General features: G+C 49.1%; 1 protein-coding gene across 1 annotated transcript in view; it reads left to right on the top strand.

The window, feature by feature from the left end:
• The window catches only part of DGKG (diacylglycerol kinase gamma), a 273423-nt gene that overhangs the window by 115568 nt on the left and 140196 nt on the right, over positions 1-17659 (top strand). Inside the window, exons 10-14 of the mRNA XM_075556178.1 lie at positions 9827-9944; positions 11347-11435; positions 14666-14782; positions 15739-15831; positions 17561-17620. Coding sequence (XP_075412293.1) covers positions 9827-9944; positions 11347-11435; positions 14666-14782; positions 15739-15831; positions 17561-17620 — 477 coding nt within the window. The remainder of the gene's footprint in view (positions 1-9826; positions 9945-11346; positions 11436-14665; positions 14783-15738; positions 15832-17560; positions 17621-17659) is intronic.

Genomic DNA, 17659 nt, shown 5'->3' with positions numbered 1-17659 from the left:
GCGGAAAGTGAGTGTAGACCCAAAGCTGAGCATTTTCTAAGGGAACTAATGCCTATACGTGGAGTAGGAAGATTAACAGGAAAAGCACAAATGGTGGCATTCAGCATTTACCAGGATAGTCTCACAGGCTGTGTGGGCAGCATCTCTTGGAGATACTGAGATACCAGAGAGAGGAACAGAAACAGAAGGGCAGCTGACTGGCCTCTGCCAGCCTGCCACTGCCTGTTTCCCACAGTGTTGCCATCTGACATCTCTGTGGTTCATTACTAAAGCTGAGCCTTTGTTTCCAATCCTTGAGAACTGAGAGTCTGCAATCATTTCCCAGCATGTCCAGTTCCTTTGGAGTGCTGAGTCAAAACCAAGGAAGCTGCCCATTCCTCGTCTTGCTCCTGAGCTCCATAGACTGTCATAGCTAGAAAAGGCCTGTGGGATCAATCCCCTGCCCACCCTCACTGCTTTACAAATGGATGCCAAGACAAGAAAAGAGTCTAAGAGCACGGTCCTAGTTAGTCAGAGAAGCCAGCTGCTCCCATGTTCAGTTATATCAGACCCCTTGTTCTACAACCTCTTACCAAGAACTTATCCAAAGGTTCTGATCTTGGGGTGGAAAGAGGGAAGTTTGGCTTGGGTGTCCTTCCACCAGCCCTGTTCTTTCTCTGGAGTATGCAAGGACACCATTTCTACTTTCTCAGCCCAGGGACAAAATGGTCCTTTCCATGGCTTGGTGTGGGAGACGTAGGTTGTTTCATCCACATTCTCCCAAATGTGCCTATTAGATGCCAAAGCAGCGTGGTGCAGCCGTTAGGAGCCATCAAGTCAGGCCCGACTCTTAGGGGCCCTGTGAACAACAGAAGGACAAACACTGTCCGCAGATCCTGCGCCAGCCTCCGAAGGTGACGTCAGTTCACATCAAGAAAGCTGCAAACAAAAAGTCGATGCAAATCCCACTGAACGCATCAAAACCTTTATGCTTGCATTTTAAACATGTACCAACTTGTACATTTTTAACATTCAGTTTTATTCCAATCCAAGAAATGTGAGGTCAAGGGTTAGGATCCCAGAGAAGCTGCCTGTATCTGGGAAAGGCTGCACCATGTTCTAGAACAAATAGCCCTCAATGCCTTAAAAATCCAATTCTAGCTTGCTCCTTCACAACCCACATTAGGCCATTGAGAGTCTGGGCACTCTCCGAATGGCACCCACAGGAAATCATGTGTTTCCAGGTGAAATTCTAGCAGCAGTGTAGAACCCAGAGCAGAGGGAAGAACCAGACTTCGTTCCTCACCCTTCAGAATGCAAAATGGAAATAGCCACATGGTGGTGCTATAACCCAAGCAGAATGTCCTCATATCCCCAGTCATATCCACGGGTAGCTGATTCCCCTACTCAGCAGTCCTGTTTTCAGAAGAAACCGTCCTTTGGGCTATGAAGAGCCCTGAACTCCCCCTTCAGTCAAAGACAGTCCCTGAAGGAAAGCCCTAGTGTTGGGGAAAGAGAGAACAGGGAGTGGGGTGGGTGGAAGGAGCAGGAGACCTGAAGTGAGAACAGAACTTGAGTTTGACTACTGGTTAATTCATTTATTATCTTGTGCGATCCACAATACTTATTTTAAACAGCTGCTGAGTCTTCGTTTCTAATTGAAATCTAATCCCTTACACATGAGAAAACTCTGTGTGTGTGTGTGTGTGTGTGTGTTTTCCTGGTGTCTGGCACCACATAGGAACTTGACAGAAGTTTACAATGTGCAGGACATGGGATCAGGAGCTTCCATGTCATTCTTGCAAAGATCACTCGAAATAGAAGTTTGCTGACTAAATTAATGAATTGGCCTTTTGATGAACCATTTCATTCATTACTTAATTAATGAAGCCAGTTACCAAAATGGCATATTTTCAATCACCATATATGCATAGGAAAGCTAGATAATACGCAAGCCTGAAGAGAGAGTGCCTTTCAATTAGGGTGAGTAGCAAAAAATATTGGATATACCAAAAGAACTTCCGGAAGGACAAGCAAATCTGTTTTGGAAGGGGGGATGTTAAGACTTTGTCTCACGTACTTTGGGCTTATTGTCAGAAGAGACCAGTCCCTGGAGGACATCATAGTTGATAGAATAGAGAGGGAGTCACCCTCCTCCTCCCCCCAAAAAGGAAGCTTCTCCGTGACATGGATTGGCACAGTAGATACAACCACGGCCTCAGGCACAGAAATGGTGAGAGTGTCAGAGCACCTGGGGGTGGATTGTTCCACGGCACACAGGGCTCCGCTGTACAGACTAGTCAGAGCTGGCTCGACAGCATCTCACAGCAACAGGTAAAGGGTCTTATCAGAAGCCACTTTGAGATAGTAGGAAAAAATAACTCCGCTGGTTCAGAGAAAGATCACCATTTAGAAACAAGCGCGCACTCTTCTGGAGATGTCAGCAGAAGGACCTGGCCACAGGGATCGATCTGCTGCAGTGACCAGGCCAGGCACAGAGTGCTGATCAGTAAGAAGTGAAATTGAAGCCCAGCACATTGGACTTTATGTGCCTTACTACCAAGCCTTGCCATGTTGCTGAAGTAGTTTCTACTGCCCTTCTTAGCAGCCAAGGGGACAGGGGCGTGTGGCTGCCAGAATATGAGCAGGGGAAGGTCTCAGCAACCACTGGAGAGGTTCCACTCAGAGCGAGAAAATCAACCAAAAGGCTACGTGGACCAAAGTTCCTAAAAGTGGAGAGCAGAGCTGCCTGCTGACAGACTCCCCGTTACCACTGACCAGCAACACCAGCCCCTTTGGTGAGGCCCTCTCTCCCCAGCACAGCTGAGTTTTCCCCGTTCCTGAGGCCATTCAGCCCTCCAAACTTCTTACCCCGCTGGCCTCTGGGGGCCCCGCATGGACAGCAGACCATGCGGGCAGGGATGGATGCGGACATTCTCAGTACCCAGGCTACACTGTCACCATGTTCTTCTTCCTCATTCTTTTCTGTCCGCTCCAGTGCCCCTCCACCTGCCCACCTCCACCACCAGGTACTCTCATATGCACAATAACACAGACAAAGGAGCAAAAATCCCGACCCACAAAGTGGCTTTATTTCCTTCATTTTTTGTACATTTGTTCTAGTATCATAGCTTTATTATTTTATTCAAGTTGCCTCCCACTTCCTGTTCCATTGTAACCCCACCATCATGAGAATAAGCATTTCCTCCATGTAAAAACAGGCAGGTCTATAGATTCTGGCACACCTACCCACCCAAGAGCTCTCCCTACCCCCCATGCCCTGAGTGAACACATTTGCCCATGTTCACACGGCTAGCACAACAGAACCCCAACACACACACTCAAGGCACACCCCAGTCGAAGTCCAGAATAGATTACATGTGAAGCGCAAAGCAAGCCTCAATAATTAAAAAAAAAGCATTGACATCCTATGATCTATTTTTTCAGATCACAGCACTATAAAACTGGAAAATAGCAATAGAAAAGCAAAACATAATGGAAAACACCTTGTGGTAGTCACCTAATCTGGTGTCAGTTTAAGGATCAAGAGTGTAGGGGTGGAGTCTGGGCTGTCAATCTGGAGATAGCCAATGAGACTTCTGTGTGGGCATGACCTTCTCCTGGGAATTCTGGGAAATCTGGTACTTCCTCCTTGGAGGCAGAAGATACCACTTTATCTCTCTCTGCTACTCCCTGGGAGATACTGCAGAAGCCAAGACACGTGGATGCAACCAGACCTTGGAAGCCAGAGAAGCCGCAGCCCCTACCAGCACTGAGACGCTTACAATACCACTGGACCCAAAGACTTTCTAACCACTGGCCTGTGATTGTCCTGCATTTGGCTTCATTGCACGTGTTTCGTGAGTCTGAAGAGGACTTCATAGATTGGTATCGGACATATGGGCTAATATCAGACTTATGGCCTTGGATTGGACTAGGTTGGGAGGTTTTCTCCATGTTCAATTCCTCTTATCTACAAACCTCTCCCTTATATATATATGTATATATGTGTGTTTATGAATTTGTTTCTCTAATCTACCCAGACTAACGCACACATGGAGATGGAATAATATGCTATTTAAATATGTCTGAGTAACAGATCAAATAAGGATGAAATTAAGAAATTTCTTGAAACAAATGAGAATGATAACACAACATACCAAAACCTTTGGGCACCCCAAAAGTAGTCATCAAAGAGCAATTTACAGCAATCAACATATCCATGAAAAAATGGGAGAAATTCTAAATCAACATCTTAAAAAACATCAACCTATTAGAGCAAGGACAATAATATAAACCCTCCAACAATAAAAGATAAGGTACCATAGAGATTAGAGTGGAAATAAACAAACTGGAAAGCCAAAAAACAATGGAAAAATAAACAAAGCAAGAAGTTGGTTCATTGAAAGGATTAACAGAATTGACAAACTGCTGGCAAATTTTAACAAAGGAAAATTAAAAAGATGCAAATATCTAGAAATAAAGTTGAAAAGAGAGAGATCATAACAGATCCAAGTGAAATTAAAAGAATAATAAAACACTACTATGAAAGACTATATTCCAACAAGTTTGATAATCTCAAAGAAATGGAAAAATACCTAGAAATACACCATCTATTCAAATTAGTGAAGACAGATGTAGAAAACCTGAAAGGCTCATAACAAAAATATATATACAGAAGGTCATCAAGAAACTTCCAACCAGAAAGCTGATGAGGCCCAGCTATTAAAAGATCTCAAAGGTTTGAAGGTAAACAAACAGCCGTATAGCTGGGAAGCAACAAAGCCCACATGGAAGAAGCACACCAGCCTGTGTGATCATGAGGTGTCGATGGGATCAGGTAACAGGCATCAAAGACCCAGAACAAACCATCATATAGATGCAAATAAGGCGGGGGGGGGGGGAGTAGAGACCCAAAGCCCATCTGTAGACAGTTGGATATCCCCTCACAAAAGGGTCACAAGGAAGGGACAAGCCAGCCTGGATGCAGTACAGCACCAACAAAACATACAACCATCCTTTAGTTCTTTAATGCTTCTCTCCCCAGCTATCATGACCCCAATTCTACCTTACAAATCCAGCTAAATCAGAGCATGTACACTGGTACAGATAAGAGCTCTGGATCCAGGACAGATAAATCCCTTGGGCCCAATAATGGGAGTACCAGTACCATGAAGGTAGGGGGAAGCTGGGGGAGAAAGGGGGAGCCAATCATAATGATTGGCATATAACACACAAACACACCCCCCGCCCCAGGTGACAAACAACAGAAACATGGGTGAAGGGAGACAGCAGACAGTATAATATATGAAACTAATAATAAATTATAATTTATTCAAGAGGGTGGACAGGTCGGGGAAGGAGGAAAAAAATGAGAAACTGATACCAAGGGCTCAAGTAGAAAAGGATGATGGCAACATATGTACAGATGTGCTTGACACAATGGATGTATAGATTGTTATAAGAGCTGTAAAAGCCCCCAATAAAATGAGTTCTTAAATTAAAAAAACCTTCCAGCCAAGAAAAGCCTGTGAACCAGATGGCTTCACAGAACAATCGTCTGAGGTATTCTGTGAAGAGTTGTCACCAATTCCGCACACACTCTTCCAGAATACAGAAAGGGAGAGTAATTCCAAGCGAGTATAACCCTGATACCAAAATCACACCAAGACGACAAAGAGAAAACTACAGACCGGTATCCCTCATGAACACAGACGCAAAACTCTTAACAAAGTTGGGGCCAATAGAATCAAACAGCACATCAAAAACATTCATCATAACCCAGTGGGATTCATACCAACGAAGCAAGGATGGTTCAACATGTGAAAAACAAGACCAAGGATAAAAAGCACATGAGGAATCAAGGGATACAGGAAAAATATTTGACAATATCCAACACGCATTTCTGATTTTAAAAATACTCAATAAAATAGGAATGGAAGGGAAACTCCTTAACGTAATAGAGGCCATATACAAAAATCCATGAACCAATATCATGCTTAACAGGAAAAAACTAAAAACCTTTCCCCTGAAAATGGGGATGAGACAAGGATGCCTCGATCACCAGTCTTATTCAATGTTGCGTTGGACATCTTAACCAGAAGCATTAGACAGCAGAAAGATCAAGGGAATAAAACTGGGCAAAGAATATGTAGAAGATGTGGTTTCATAGAGAAAGAACCACAAGGACTAACCACAAAGACTGTTGGAAATAATGGAGGGACTGGGTAAAGTGTCAGGATGCAAGATTAACAAGCATAAACCAATGGATTCCATGTGTATCAGTGAAGAAAACACGAAAAAAGACATCCAGAAAACAATGTCATTTACAGTAGCCATAAAAAAGATGAAATGTGTAGGAATAAATCTAGCCAAAGAAACAAAAGACCTGTGTGAAGAAGACTACAGAACATTGTTACAAGAAACCACAGAGATCCAGCTGCACAAATGGAAGAGCATGCCATGTTCATGGATAGGAAGACATAAGTTGTGAAACTATCAATACTACTGCAAGTAACCTACAAACACAATGCAATTCCGATCCAAATCCCCTTTTCATTCTTTAAAGAAATGGAAAAACTAATTACCAACTTCATATAAAGTGGGAAGAGACGCAGGATAAGCAAAAAACTTCTCTAAAGAAGAACAAAATCTTTAATGACCACTACCATGATTCCAGTTCTACCTTACAAATCCAGCTAGACCAGAGCATGTACATGGTACAGATAAGAGCTGGAAACAAACAGGGAATCCAGGACAATGAGAGTAGCAATAACAGGAGTGTAAGGGGAAAGCGTGGGGGACAGATCACAATGATCTACAGATACCCCCTTCGGAGGGGATGGACAACAGAAAAGTAGGTGAAGGGAGACAGTGTAAGACATGAAAAAAAATTATAAATTATCAAGGGTTCATGAGGGAGGGGGAAAATGAGGAGCTGATACTAAGGGTTCAAGTAGAAAGAAAATGTCTTGAAAATGATGATAGCAACACATGCAAATGTGCTTGACACAATGGATGGATTATGATAAGAGTTGTATGAGCCCCCAATAAAATGATTAAAAAATAATAATAATAAAGAAAAAAGAAGAACAAAATAGGAGGCCTTGCACTACCTGGCCTCAAAGCCTACTACATAACCTCAGTAGTCAAAACAGCCTAGTATTGGTACAATAGATGCATAGACCTATTAGAACAAGATAGAAAACCCAGAAATGAAAGCATCCACCTACAGCCAACCGATTTTTCACAATGGACCAAAAAGACATTAAATGGGAAAGGGGCACCCTTTCCAACAAAGGGTGTTGGGCAAATTACATCTTCATCTGCACAAGAATGAAACAGGACCCAGACCTTGTCCTATGCACAGAAACCAACTCAAGATGGATTAGAAACCTAAATCTAAACTGCCAAGTGCCCAGGGTAGTGATTTATGACGTTCTCCATCATGAAGTGATGCATCCAGTGAACCAGAGAAGTATAGAAACCATAGATCCATGAATGGATTGGGGGCTCCCACTTAATCATAGCCCCAATCTACGAACAATTAATTCCTTTCACATGGCCCTCCTCAACACTCACCATGATGAAGAGATCCCTGACTATATGGTGCTATAGCAAAGTGTGCCGAAGAAAGTATATGGCGCCAACTCTCAGAATGATTGTGTCTGGGGTCTTTAGGGCTTATTCTAAAACAAACAGCCATCTAAGTGAGCTGTCAACTAAGTTTACACGGAAGAAACACACCAGCCTGTGTGAGCCAAGAATTGTAAATAATAAAATCCAACTCTGAAGGAGAGAATGGTATTAGAACTCAAATTCCGAGCACGTGGTTTGCAGTTTATGGGTGACAGTAGAAGCCAAACTCCATGTGCAGGGCCTGTCCAGTGAACCCTCTCTGACCACCGTCCAGGGAGGTGACTAACCTTGTTAGCACACAGAGAATGTTGTCAAGTCGATGATGACTGCTGTAGTTAGGTCAAAAGGGAACACCCTATCATGTGATCTCCCCGTTGGCCCATTTTAAAGTTGTTGTGGTTTTTAATATTTTATCCTTTCGACTGAGGTCTTTCTGCTTTGTTTCGTAGTGTTGGGTTTTTGTGCTTGTGTTTTGGTTTGATGTCTAGGTAAACCTATAGCGATCGTAACGGTATTAATAATTGTCTAGAGTCAGGACAGGGGAGGTTAGGGGGAAATGGGGAGCCAAGAATGAGTACAAGAAGAAAGCATTTTGAAGTTGATTGTGGTGATGATTGCACAAGTCTTCTAAATACGATTGAGTGATTAAATCGTATGCTATGTTAAGTAGATGCCAACAAAACTAGTGCTTTTAATACCAGACAAGAGCGAGCGCTGGAGGCACAGTGGCTAACGTACTCAGCTGGTGACTTGAACACACAAGCCACTCTGGGGGAGAAAGACAGCGCCATTGGCTTCCACAAAGATGCCCCACAGGGCAGCCCTGCTCTTTCCTAGCGTGGCACTGAGCCGGGATCAGTTTGACAGGAGCGGGTCTGGGGAATCAGCGGAGAGTGTGACAGTGGAGCCTGTGAGGAAGGTTCTGGGGCCGCATGTGGGAGGAGTGCTCCTGTGCCAGAGGGGCTGGAAGGTGGACGATTGGAGGATCCATGAAGAGTGTGTGATTGTGCGTGGTTTGACGTACCTAGTGGGGAAGAATTATTCAGTTCTAGGCCAAATCAGGAGGAAGTGGTTTAACCCTCCATCTTTATCTCTTCACGATTTCCCCTGCAAGCAGGTGGTGGCGTGGGAATGTGCTCCTGATAGGGTGCTAGTAGTGTGGAAAATTGATAAGAGGAACACACAATTTTATCAAACTATTTTCTCGTGGCTATAGAACTAGTACACATGCCTTGAGGAAAATGTGGAAAGTACAGAAGGAAGTAGAGATTAGGGACTAAAATAGACAGCTGCCAGCTACAGCTGACCTCTATTACGAGATCAGTGAAATGTCTTCCCATCAAACAGAGATCGTAAAGCCTAAATGCCATCAAATTGACATTTCTTTTCCACTTAGCATCCTACCATGAGCATATTCCCACACCACTCGATATTTTTAGCAATATCATTTGGATTGATGCCCAACATTGAATCACATGGATGCACCACAGTTAACCTTTTGGTAATTCTGAGAGTTAAAATAACAAATGGACTTTTTGTTTTTTAAGTATTTCTAGAGCAAAACAATGCTAAGATGCCTTTTTAAAATGATGACTTCAGGATAGAATCCAAGAGAGGGAATTTGTAAGTCAAAGAGTATAAATATTTTAAGGCCTTCTGGATCACATTTGAATGAAAGATGATGATGAAGATGGATGAATGGGCAGATCTCCGAATTCTTTGTCAGAAAGTTTGTTCTGATGTATGCTGCTGCCTGCGGCGTAACCCATTGCTGTTGGGTCGATGCTTCTGATTCACAGCAGGTCTACAGGATGGCGCAGAGCTGCCCCCTTAGGGTTGAAGCTGTACTTCTCTCCAGAAGCAGACAGCCCCAGGTTTATGCCTCAGAGCAGCTGGCGGGTTCACACCACCAACCTTGCAGTGAGCAGAGTGCAAGTCCTGCCCGAGCAGGGCTCCTTCCTAGCTACAGAGCAGAGGTCTTCTTCTGTCATCCCAGGCCCTGCTCACACTCAGATAGTCCTCACCTCACACACAGAGAGCTTCCTTTTCTTCTGTCTTGCCTTTAAGAGGGTCCACAAAACAGTCACCACGTACCCAAATCCAGGAAGGGAGCCTGACTTAGGAAAATGCAAGGGACTGCAGGAGGTGCCGGCTGACTGTCCAGCCCGAGGCTGCATGCTCAGAGCTTCCCCCCTTCATCCTCCTGCAGGCCTCCAAGGGCGATGGGAGGCATGCCTGGACCTTGAAGCACTTCAAGAAACTGACCTACTGCAACTTCTGCCACATCATGCTCATGGGCGTGCGGAAACAGGGCCTGTGCTGTGTTTGTGAGTACACCTCCTTTGAACCTGTTCTCTCCGGTGCATCTTTGGCTGGGCACCAGGTGGGGCCACTCTGGAGAGGAGCCACCATGTTGTCCAGGTTGTATTCCTCTGAAGGCTAATGGCCCTGCCTTCTCCTGGGGCTGGCCTTGTACCCTCCCATGGTTCATCCTCAGAGAAGGAAAGCGTGTCCCATGCTCATTTGGATTGGGATTTGCAAGTGACTGTTTATATGAGGCATGGCGTGGAATATTTTAAAATTAATAAGCAGCATGAAACTATGTTCTCTGAATACAACGAAAATTAGAATGGTATGCTCTGTCATAAGATCCATTTAAGAGAGTCAGAGGGGAGAGGAGAGGAAAAAACACTCAAGTGAGAGATGGGGACAAAAAAGAAAGGGAGACCAGAAAGCGGGGGCAGAAGGAGCTGCAGGGCAAAGCAGAAAACAGAGGTGAGGTGGATATAAGGTCGCCTGTGTGCAGAGGAGCTGCTCCCCTGAGAAACAGGCACCCCACCCTGCAGGCAGCAGACACTCAGATGGAGGAGCTGGTGCTGCAGGAAGCTCCCTGGGTGCGGGGCAGGGTGCCAAGGGGGTCTCCGCAAATGTGCACATGGGAGCTAGCAGGCAGCCTCCGCCACCAGAATCTTTCTTCTTAGCAGAGCTGGGTCTGGTGGCCACCCAGGGCAAGCCTCGGCAGCTAAACAAGATGCCCCCGCACCCCACCCTGCTGCCCCACGTCCATTCAGATGCAGGCCTCACCCACTCCCTCTAGACCACTCCCATCCTGCTGCGGTCCAGGCCTGTGGACCTCCTCTGGTCCCCAAGCCATGAAGACCAGTAATCATGACAACTATTAAGACATGTGGTGCTATACACAAATTCGCTCATTACATCTTGAAAATCCCCTGTGAGAGAGGCACTTCGATTCCCACGGTAGATGGAAACCCCAAGGCTCCCAGAGGGGGGAAGCCATTGACCCAAGATCCTAGGCACAGTGACAATGGGCAGAGCTAGCAATCAGCCCCAGGCCCACCTCCAAAAGCCCCCGCCCTTTCCATCCACTCACCACCCCTGACATGGATACGGTGCCCCTGGCATGACTAGGCCGATGACACTGCCCGTAAGTGACAAGCATCTTTCTGGAGCTGTTTTTCCTGCTGCCTTCGCTGCCCACATGGAAGCCAGTGTATTGAGCAGAGGTGGACACAAGGCTGTTGGGAGATGACTTCAGGCGCTCTTCCAAGAGAACCATTGGCAAGGCTGTTGAATTTCCATAGGCGAGGCTGTTCCCGTACAACGCCAGGAGGGTGGCACAGCCCCTGTTGGGTTGGGAGGTGGCTTCCACTTTCTTAGATGGCTCCTCATTAGCACTCGCCTTATCTACTTATATATCTTCTTTTTCAGACTGCAAATACACTGTACACCAACGCTGTGTGTCCAAAAACATTCCTGGGTGTGTCAAAACGTACTCAAAAGCCAAACGGGGCGGCGAGGTAAGTGACGGCCATTGCCTTGTTCATCCATTGCCTTGACAACCACACCGAGTCCCGGGAGGCATGGCCACCACCACAGACTTCTGGCCACAAAGGGGTGCGAGCACCCATCCAGTCCATTCTCTGCCTTGAGAACCTTTCGTAAGCCATCCCTTTCAACCATTGAGCCATTCAGCATCTCTCTGGTGCCTCCCATGTGCCAGGCTCTACAGTAGAGTACACAGGTCATGAGAGACGGTCCCTAGCCTGCTCCAGACCTATGCCATCTCTCAAGCAGACATGTCCCCAGAGTACAGAGTCAGGAGGTGCAGGCCGTGTCTGGGTGTGGGGTAGGGACGGGTGAAAGACCACGGAAGGACAGATTTCCCAAAGGAAGCATCTGAATTGTGCGTGAACCACAGTTGGGGCAACTTCACGGGGTGTCTCCAAGGACCCCCGGAGACTTGGCTGATTCTGGGCTCCACACTGGTGTGTCTGAGATAGAGGACGCTTAAAGGGCAGTGGCAGGAACCTTGCTCTGAGATTCAGCCTGAGGGGCCCCAATCATGGTGGAGGAGACAGTGCATCTTTGAGGTGCCTGCAGCTAGCCAGGGCTCACTCCCTCCCTTTGCTCCCATCTGCAGAGGCAGCGATGTCCTGGGCCAGCTGGGCATTGCCCATGTTGAGTTGGTTAGCTATCACCCAGGATAAGCTACAGGATATGAAGGTGTGCTTGCGAGATTGCTGGGAGGTACCACCACTGGGACTTGTGATGGGGACATGGGGAGGAAGCAGGAGGAGGAGGGGTGGAGATGGCACCTGTGTTTCTAAACTGGCCACAAAGTAAAACATAAGTGAAAATAAAAAACAGTTGCGATGGAGTCACCTGGACTCATGGTGGCCCCACGTGTGTCAGGGTAGAACCGTGCTCCAGAGACTGATCTCTGAGAAGTCGCTCTCCAGGCCTTTCTTCTGAGGCACCTCTAGACAGGAGTCACCAGCCTCTCATCTAGCAGCCAAGTGCTCAGCCACTGACATCACCTCCAGGGGAGCCCTGGTGGTGCGGTGGGTTCCCAGTCAGACTGCTAAGCACAAGGTCAGCAGTTCAAAACCACCGCTGCTCCTTGGGAGAAGGTGAGGTTTCCCACTCTCCTAAGGAATTAGAGCTCAGAAACCCACTGCAGGGTGTCTCCTGCCAGGCAGTTCTATTCCAGCCTCCAGAGTCACAGTGAATGAGAATTGAGCCGGCGGCAGAGAGCTTGAGTGAGCAGTTCCTGGCATGGCTGTTTGGGCTGTTAAGTGGTTTCATTCAGTGCCAGGAAATAGGCTTTCCCTAAAATTTTCAGCGGAAGGCACTCAGCTCCTGCAGAGGCAAGATCCCATGGAGGAATCTGTCAGGAGGGAGGTGTTTAGCAATGTGAGTGGTACCCAGTCCGCCCAGAAAGGACTCCTGAGAGAGAAAGTCATCTCCAAGTCCCTGCAGGCGTGCCCCAGCGAGATGGTGCACGGCCTCGTCCACACCAGCCACCCCTCACCCATGCACCTCCCCTCCGTGCCTTCACCGGGACCCAGGGTACCCAGTCTGGGGGTGAGCCCAAGCCTGCACTCTGGCCACCTGCCACGCACTGGATGGACAGAGGCACCAGAGGGGCAGCAGGGCTCGTTCACAACCCTCTGATCCTGCCGGACAACCCAAGTCCCTCCCCATCCCTTCCGCTCCCAGAGGAGGACAGAGAAGGCAGAGTGTATGTGTGCAGAAACATCCCTAGGCTTGGAGTCAGAGGTCTGCTTGGCCACTTGGCCACCACGTAACCTGGGGCCAGTCACTTAACCTCCCTGTAGCCTCTTTTGCTTCCTCTCTGCAAGATCATCATAGTCAAGCTGACTGTGTAGATGACAGACACATCGCTGGGTTCTTGGCATGCTCAGAGGTAGAAGGTTAGGTGTTACTCACTAATGACACATACATACCTCAATTCCTTACATAACAGTGTCACCGCCCAGCTGCTGTTGCTCAGGCCATCTCACACACACACCCAGCTGCTGTTGCTCAGGCCATCTCACACACACACACACACACACACACACACACACACACATGTCCATGTGCTTCCCAACTTCCTAGGCTCCTGGGGCCATAGGAGAGGTGGGAAAGCTGCTGGTCAGAGCCCTCCCTATTTGGGGGACTTTGGGTCACATGTCCTGCTGGAGTGCTTGTTAACCATGGACACGCTCGTCACTAAGAGTACTTTAAAGTGTACAAGTGATGGGCCTCACCTCCCAGAGACCCTGTGTTCATCCGGGTTGACTAGAGCAACAAATCCAGGGAGACTCATGTGTAAGCAAGAGCTTAATATAAAAAGTAATTGTATATTAAGAAAATATCCCAGCCAGGTCCAGATCAACTCTTAAGTCTGATATTAACCCATATATCTAATCCCAGTCTGTAAGTTCCTCTTCAGACGCATGCAACACATGCAATGATGCTGAATGCAGGAAGATCACAGGCCGGTGGTGGAAAGTCTTGTGGATCCAGTGGCAGTGAAGCATCTCAGTGCTGACAGGGGTCTCCATGTGACTCCTCCAGCTCCAGGGCTCTGGCTGCATCCGCGTAGCTCCCTGTGACTTGTCAACAAGATTAAGAAGCAGAGTGTAGGTATAGTCTCTAGTGAGCTATGCATCTCCAGAGCTCCTCCAAATGAGGCCATCAAGCTGCGGCCTGATCAACAGGCTAGACTCCACCCCTTCACACGTTGACAGGAGTTACGTAACTGCCACAGACCCTAATTTATTTGGCCTGCTGTATGGGGTAGGCTTTGGGCTTCCCTGCGGTCCCAGGGAGCTTACCTGCACAGTGGAGGCTTAGAGTCCTTGACCTACAGGAGGCAGGAAGGGAAGGGACACCTCCTAACAGTGGCACAGTTCCAGAAAGGCCCACTCAGAGGTGGAGACATACCTGGCCCAGTTTTGCATAGGCACAGAGAGGTTCCGACGTGCCCATGTTTGGTCCCCAGCCTTTCCCTGCACCTCCAGGAGCGGGCACGCACGAGCAGGGCACGCAGATGGACTGCCAGACAAGATGTTGCTGAGAAGCTTGCCTGCCAGGGCGCCAGAGCTAGGCAGAGCCATGCCCAGTGGGTCCTTGTATCTTGATTAGCACGCTGTCACTGAGGCTCTGCTTCCAGCGCTCTGGCCCCGGGAGCGGGGCGTGGTCGGTGGCCTTCCCTGTGTCTGTCCCTTCCTGCCCACAGGTGATGCAGCACGCGTGGGTGGAAGGGAACTCCTCCGTCAAGTGCGACCGGTGCCGCAAGAGTATCAAGTGCTACCAGAGTGTCACCGCGCGGCACTGCGTGTGGTGCCGGATGACGGTGGGTTGGCGTCCAGGCAGCTCTGGCTCCTTGGAGCCTGGTTTTGCTCGAGCTACGTCAGGGGAGCGATGAGCACCCTTCCAGAGGGCATGTGCAGAGCCAGGGGAGCAAGGCTGAGGAGGGCCCCAGAGCCTCGCACCGCCCAGTGCCCTGAGCCTAACAGCACTTCCAGCAAAGGTCCAAGCTGCCCAGAGAGCAGACACCCTAAACCAGGCAGCGAGGGCTGCTGGAGAAGTGGCCAGCAGGTAGAGGGTGGTGGTGGTGGTGGAAGTGTGTGCATGTGTGCGTGTGCGTATGCATGTGCGTGTGCGTATGTGGGTAGCCCAGAGCTGCAGCTGGACCATGGACTGCCTGTGGCCGGGCATTGCCAGGGGCCAGGCCACTGGCAGAGAGAGAGAAATGGATGCTAGGCTCCCCCAACACGGCAGCAGAGGCAAGGTGCCCTCCCAAAGGCACACCCTTAGAGCCGCTTCACAGCCATGCCCAGGGGCACCCCGGCTGCCGCAGTGGGAGCGGGAGCCCAGCCCCCTCTGGAAACCCAGAGTGCCTCTGACAACCCCTGAGCTATCTGATTGCCTGTAAAGCAAACTCGGGGTCCCTGCCCAGCCCCTAGAGCATGAGGCTTCTCCCGCCCAGATGGCAGAGGGGCGGGGTGGCACGGGGGGGGGTTGCTTCCATCCCCCAGGAAGCTTGTTTATCTGTTTCAGAGTCTCAGAGACGCTACAGGGCAGCTCGCCGAAGGGGATGCCACAGTGCCTCGTGGGGGGGGGAGGGCAGCGGGGGTGGGGTGGGAGGGACGTGACTGACCTGCTCCAGCAGCCACGGCCCGCACTGTGGTCTCCTTTCTCTACCCACAGCCCACGTGGGGCCCCAGACTGGCACACAGCACACACCGGAGGGCGGGCCTCCCCGGGGAGCCTCGCACCTCTCACTCCCGTCCTCGCTGTTTCCTCCAGTTTCACCGCAAATGTGAGCTGTCCACTGTGTGTGATGGTGGAGAACTCCGAGACCATATTTTGCTGCCCACCTCCATCTGCCCCATCACCCGGGTATGTACCCCTGCCGCCACCTGGGCCCAGTTCCTCGCGGTCCACCTTCCAGGTGTAGAGCAGGGGCAGCCACCACCCCCCCTCATCTCCCGGGGGGTCTCACGCAGCCCTCGGGCTTGCGTTTGTGCTACCATAGTAGAGATCAGGGCAGCACGAGCTGGATGCTCAGAGAAAACGCCTCTGGCTGAACTGCTTCCAGTGCCAGCCCCTCACAAGGCTCTGGAAAGGGTGGAGCAGGATAGCAGGTCCGTGCCAGCACCCTGCAGGCTGCACGCAGCCCAGGAGCTGCGGACACCATGCACGTGTGCACGCCTCCGGTGCCACGGGCAACCTCTCTCTGCCTGGGAGCTCCCTCTGCCTCAGGTTTTCCAAGTGGCTGTCTCAGGCCCCTGGGGAAACTAACACATCATGAAATTAGACTGAATTTTCATTCCCACCTAAAACTTTCTCTTGGCTCCTGAGTCGAAGACTCCATTTTTAAAACCAAGCACCCAATGCTTCATTGTCCTTGCGTCTGAGAGCCATGCCAGGGCCCACTGACAGCTCCATCTTACCATTGACTGAACCAGCTATTGCTCTCTGCAGCAAAAGCTAAGAAACACCACTTGGCAGTATCATTAACTCAGTGGAAAATACACAGGCTGCTGTTACTGTGAGATGCACAACACAGCACTGCCAGGTCCTGTGCCAGCCTCAAACGTGCCGTCCAGTCTGAGCCCATCGATGCCCCCACTGTTAAAGTGGCTCTCCGGGGCGGTCCTCTCCTTTAGGATGACATCCTTCTCCCAGGGTTGGTCTCTCCTGACAACGCGGCCAGCCCACGAGCCGAAGCCTCGCCACCCCGGCTTCGAAGGAGCATCCTGGCTGGATGTGGGCCAGTGTTTATGTCCTTCTGGCCGTGCATGGTCACTTCCATCTTCTCCAGCACCATCGTTCAAATGCATCCACCTTTCTTTGTCTCAACAAGTCCCTTCCTTTGCACATACCTGAGAGCTATGAGTATTTAAAACGCCAATAGACTGAATGCTGCATACAAACTGTCCCCGTGGCTTTATTCATGTCAATTGTAAACAGAGGAATAGGTAAATACATGGACGTGTATTCATAAAACAGAACACCGTTTTACCGTGAAAAAGAACAAAGAGCAAGAGGCAAAAATATGGAGATTAAAAACATAACATCACTCAGGTGAAGTCGCGGCCCATGGTCCCCATGTACGGCATTCAGAAAGCAGGTCTGCAGAGTCTGAATGGGGTCGTGCTTGAAAGGGTCGTTCTTACAGGGCTGTGTGCACGTGTAAACCCTCAGCCAGCTGCACCCCTGAGACTTGAGCACATGACTGTATAGGACCTCAATCAAATAAATAACAAACTAGGGGAGGGAACTAGCTACAAACAAGCAAAAAGCACACGTTCAGTGTCACATCACAGTGCTAAGCAAAGAAGCCAGGTTTAAGCCCTTCCTTCCCAGAGCTCAGCCTCTCAGTCAGCAGTAGAGGTTTCTGTTGAGTCAGTGTCCCCGCACTGCCCCCTGACCCTTGCCAGGATCCCACAGTTAAACTTACAGGGAGTAGTGAACCCCAGAGAGGAACATTCCTTTTCTTTGTCCCCAAGCCCCCACTTTGAAAAGCCCCTCCCCTCACTAAGACAGCCTTCTGTTTTTTGGTTCTGATCTCTTGCTTTAATATTAACTATTCATTTTCCCAAAAGATGCTTCTCTCTTCTCACAGGACAGGCAGTGTGGGAAGTCTGAGGGCAGTGCGTCCGCCAAAGGCGAACTGGTAATGCAGGTACGTCCATCAGCCTCAAGTCTGAATTTCTCATGATAA

This window comes from Tenrec ecaudatus, chromosome 8 (assembly GCF_050624435.1).
Source record: "Tenrec ecaudatus isolate mTenEca1 chromosome 8, mTenEca1.hap1, whole genome shotgun sequence".
Lineage (NCBI taxonomy): Eukaryota > Metazoa > Chordata > Mammalia > Afrosoricida > Tenrecidae > Tenrec > Tenrec ecaudatus.
The sequence above is the reverse complement of the archived record's forward strand: the minus strand, read 5'-3'. Positions and strand labels throughout refer to the sequence as shown.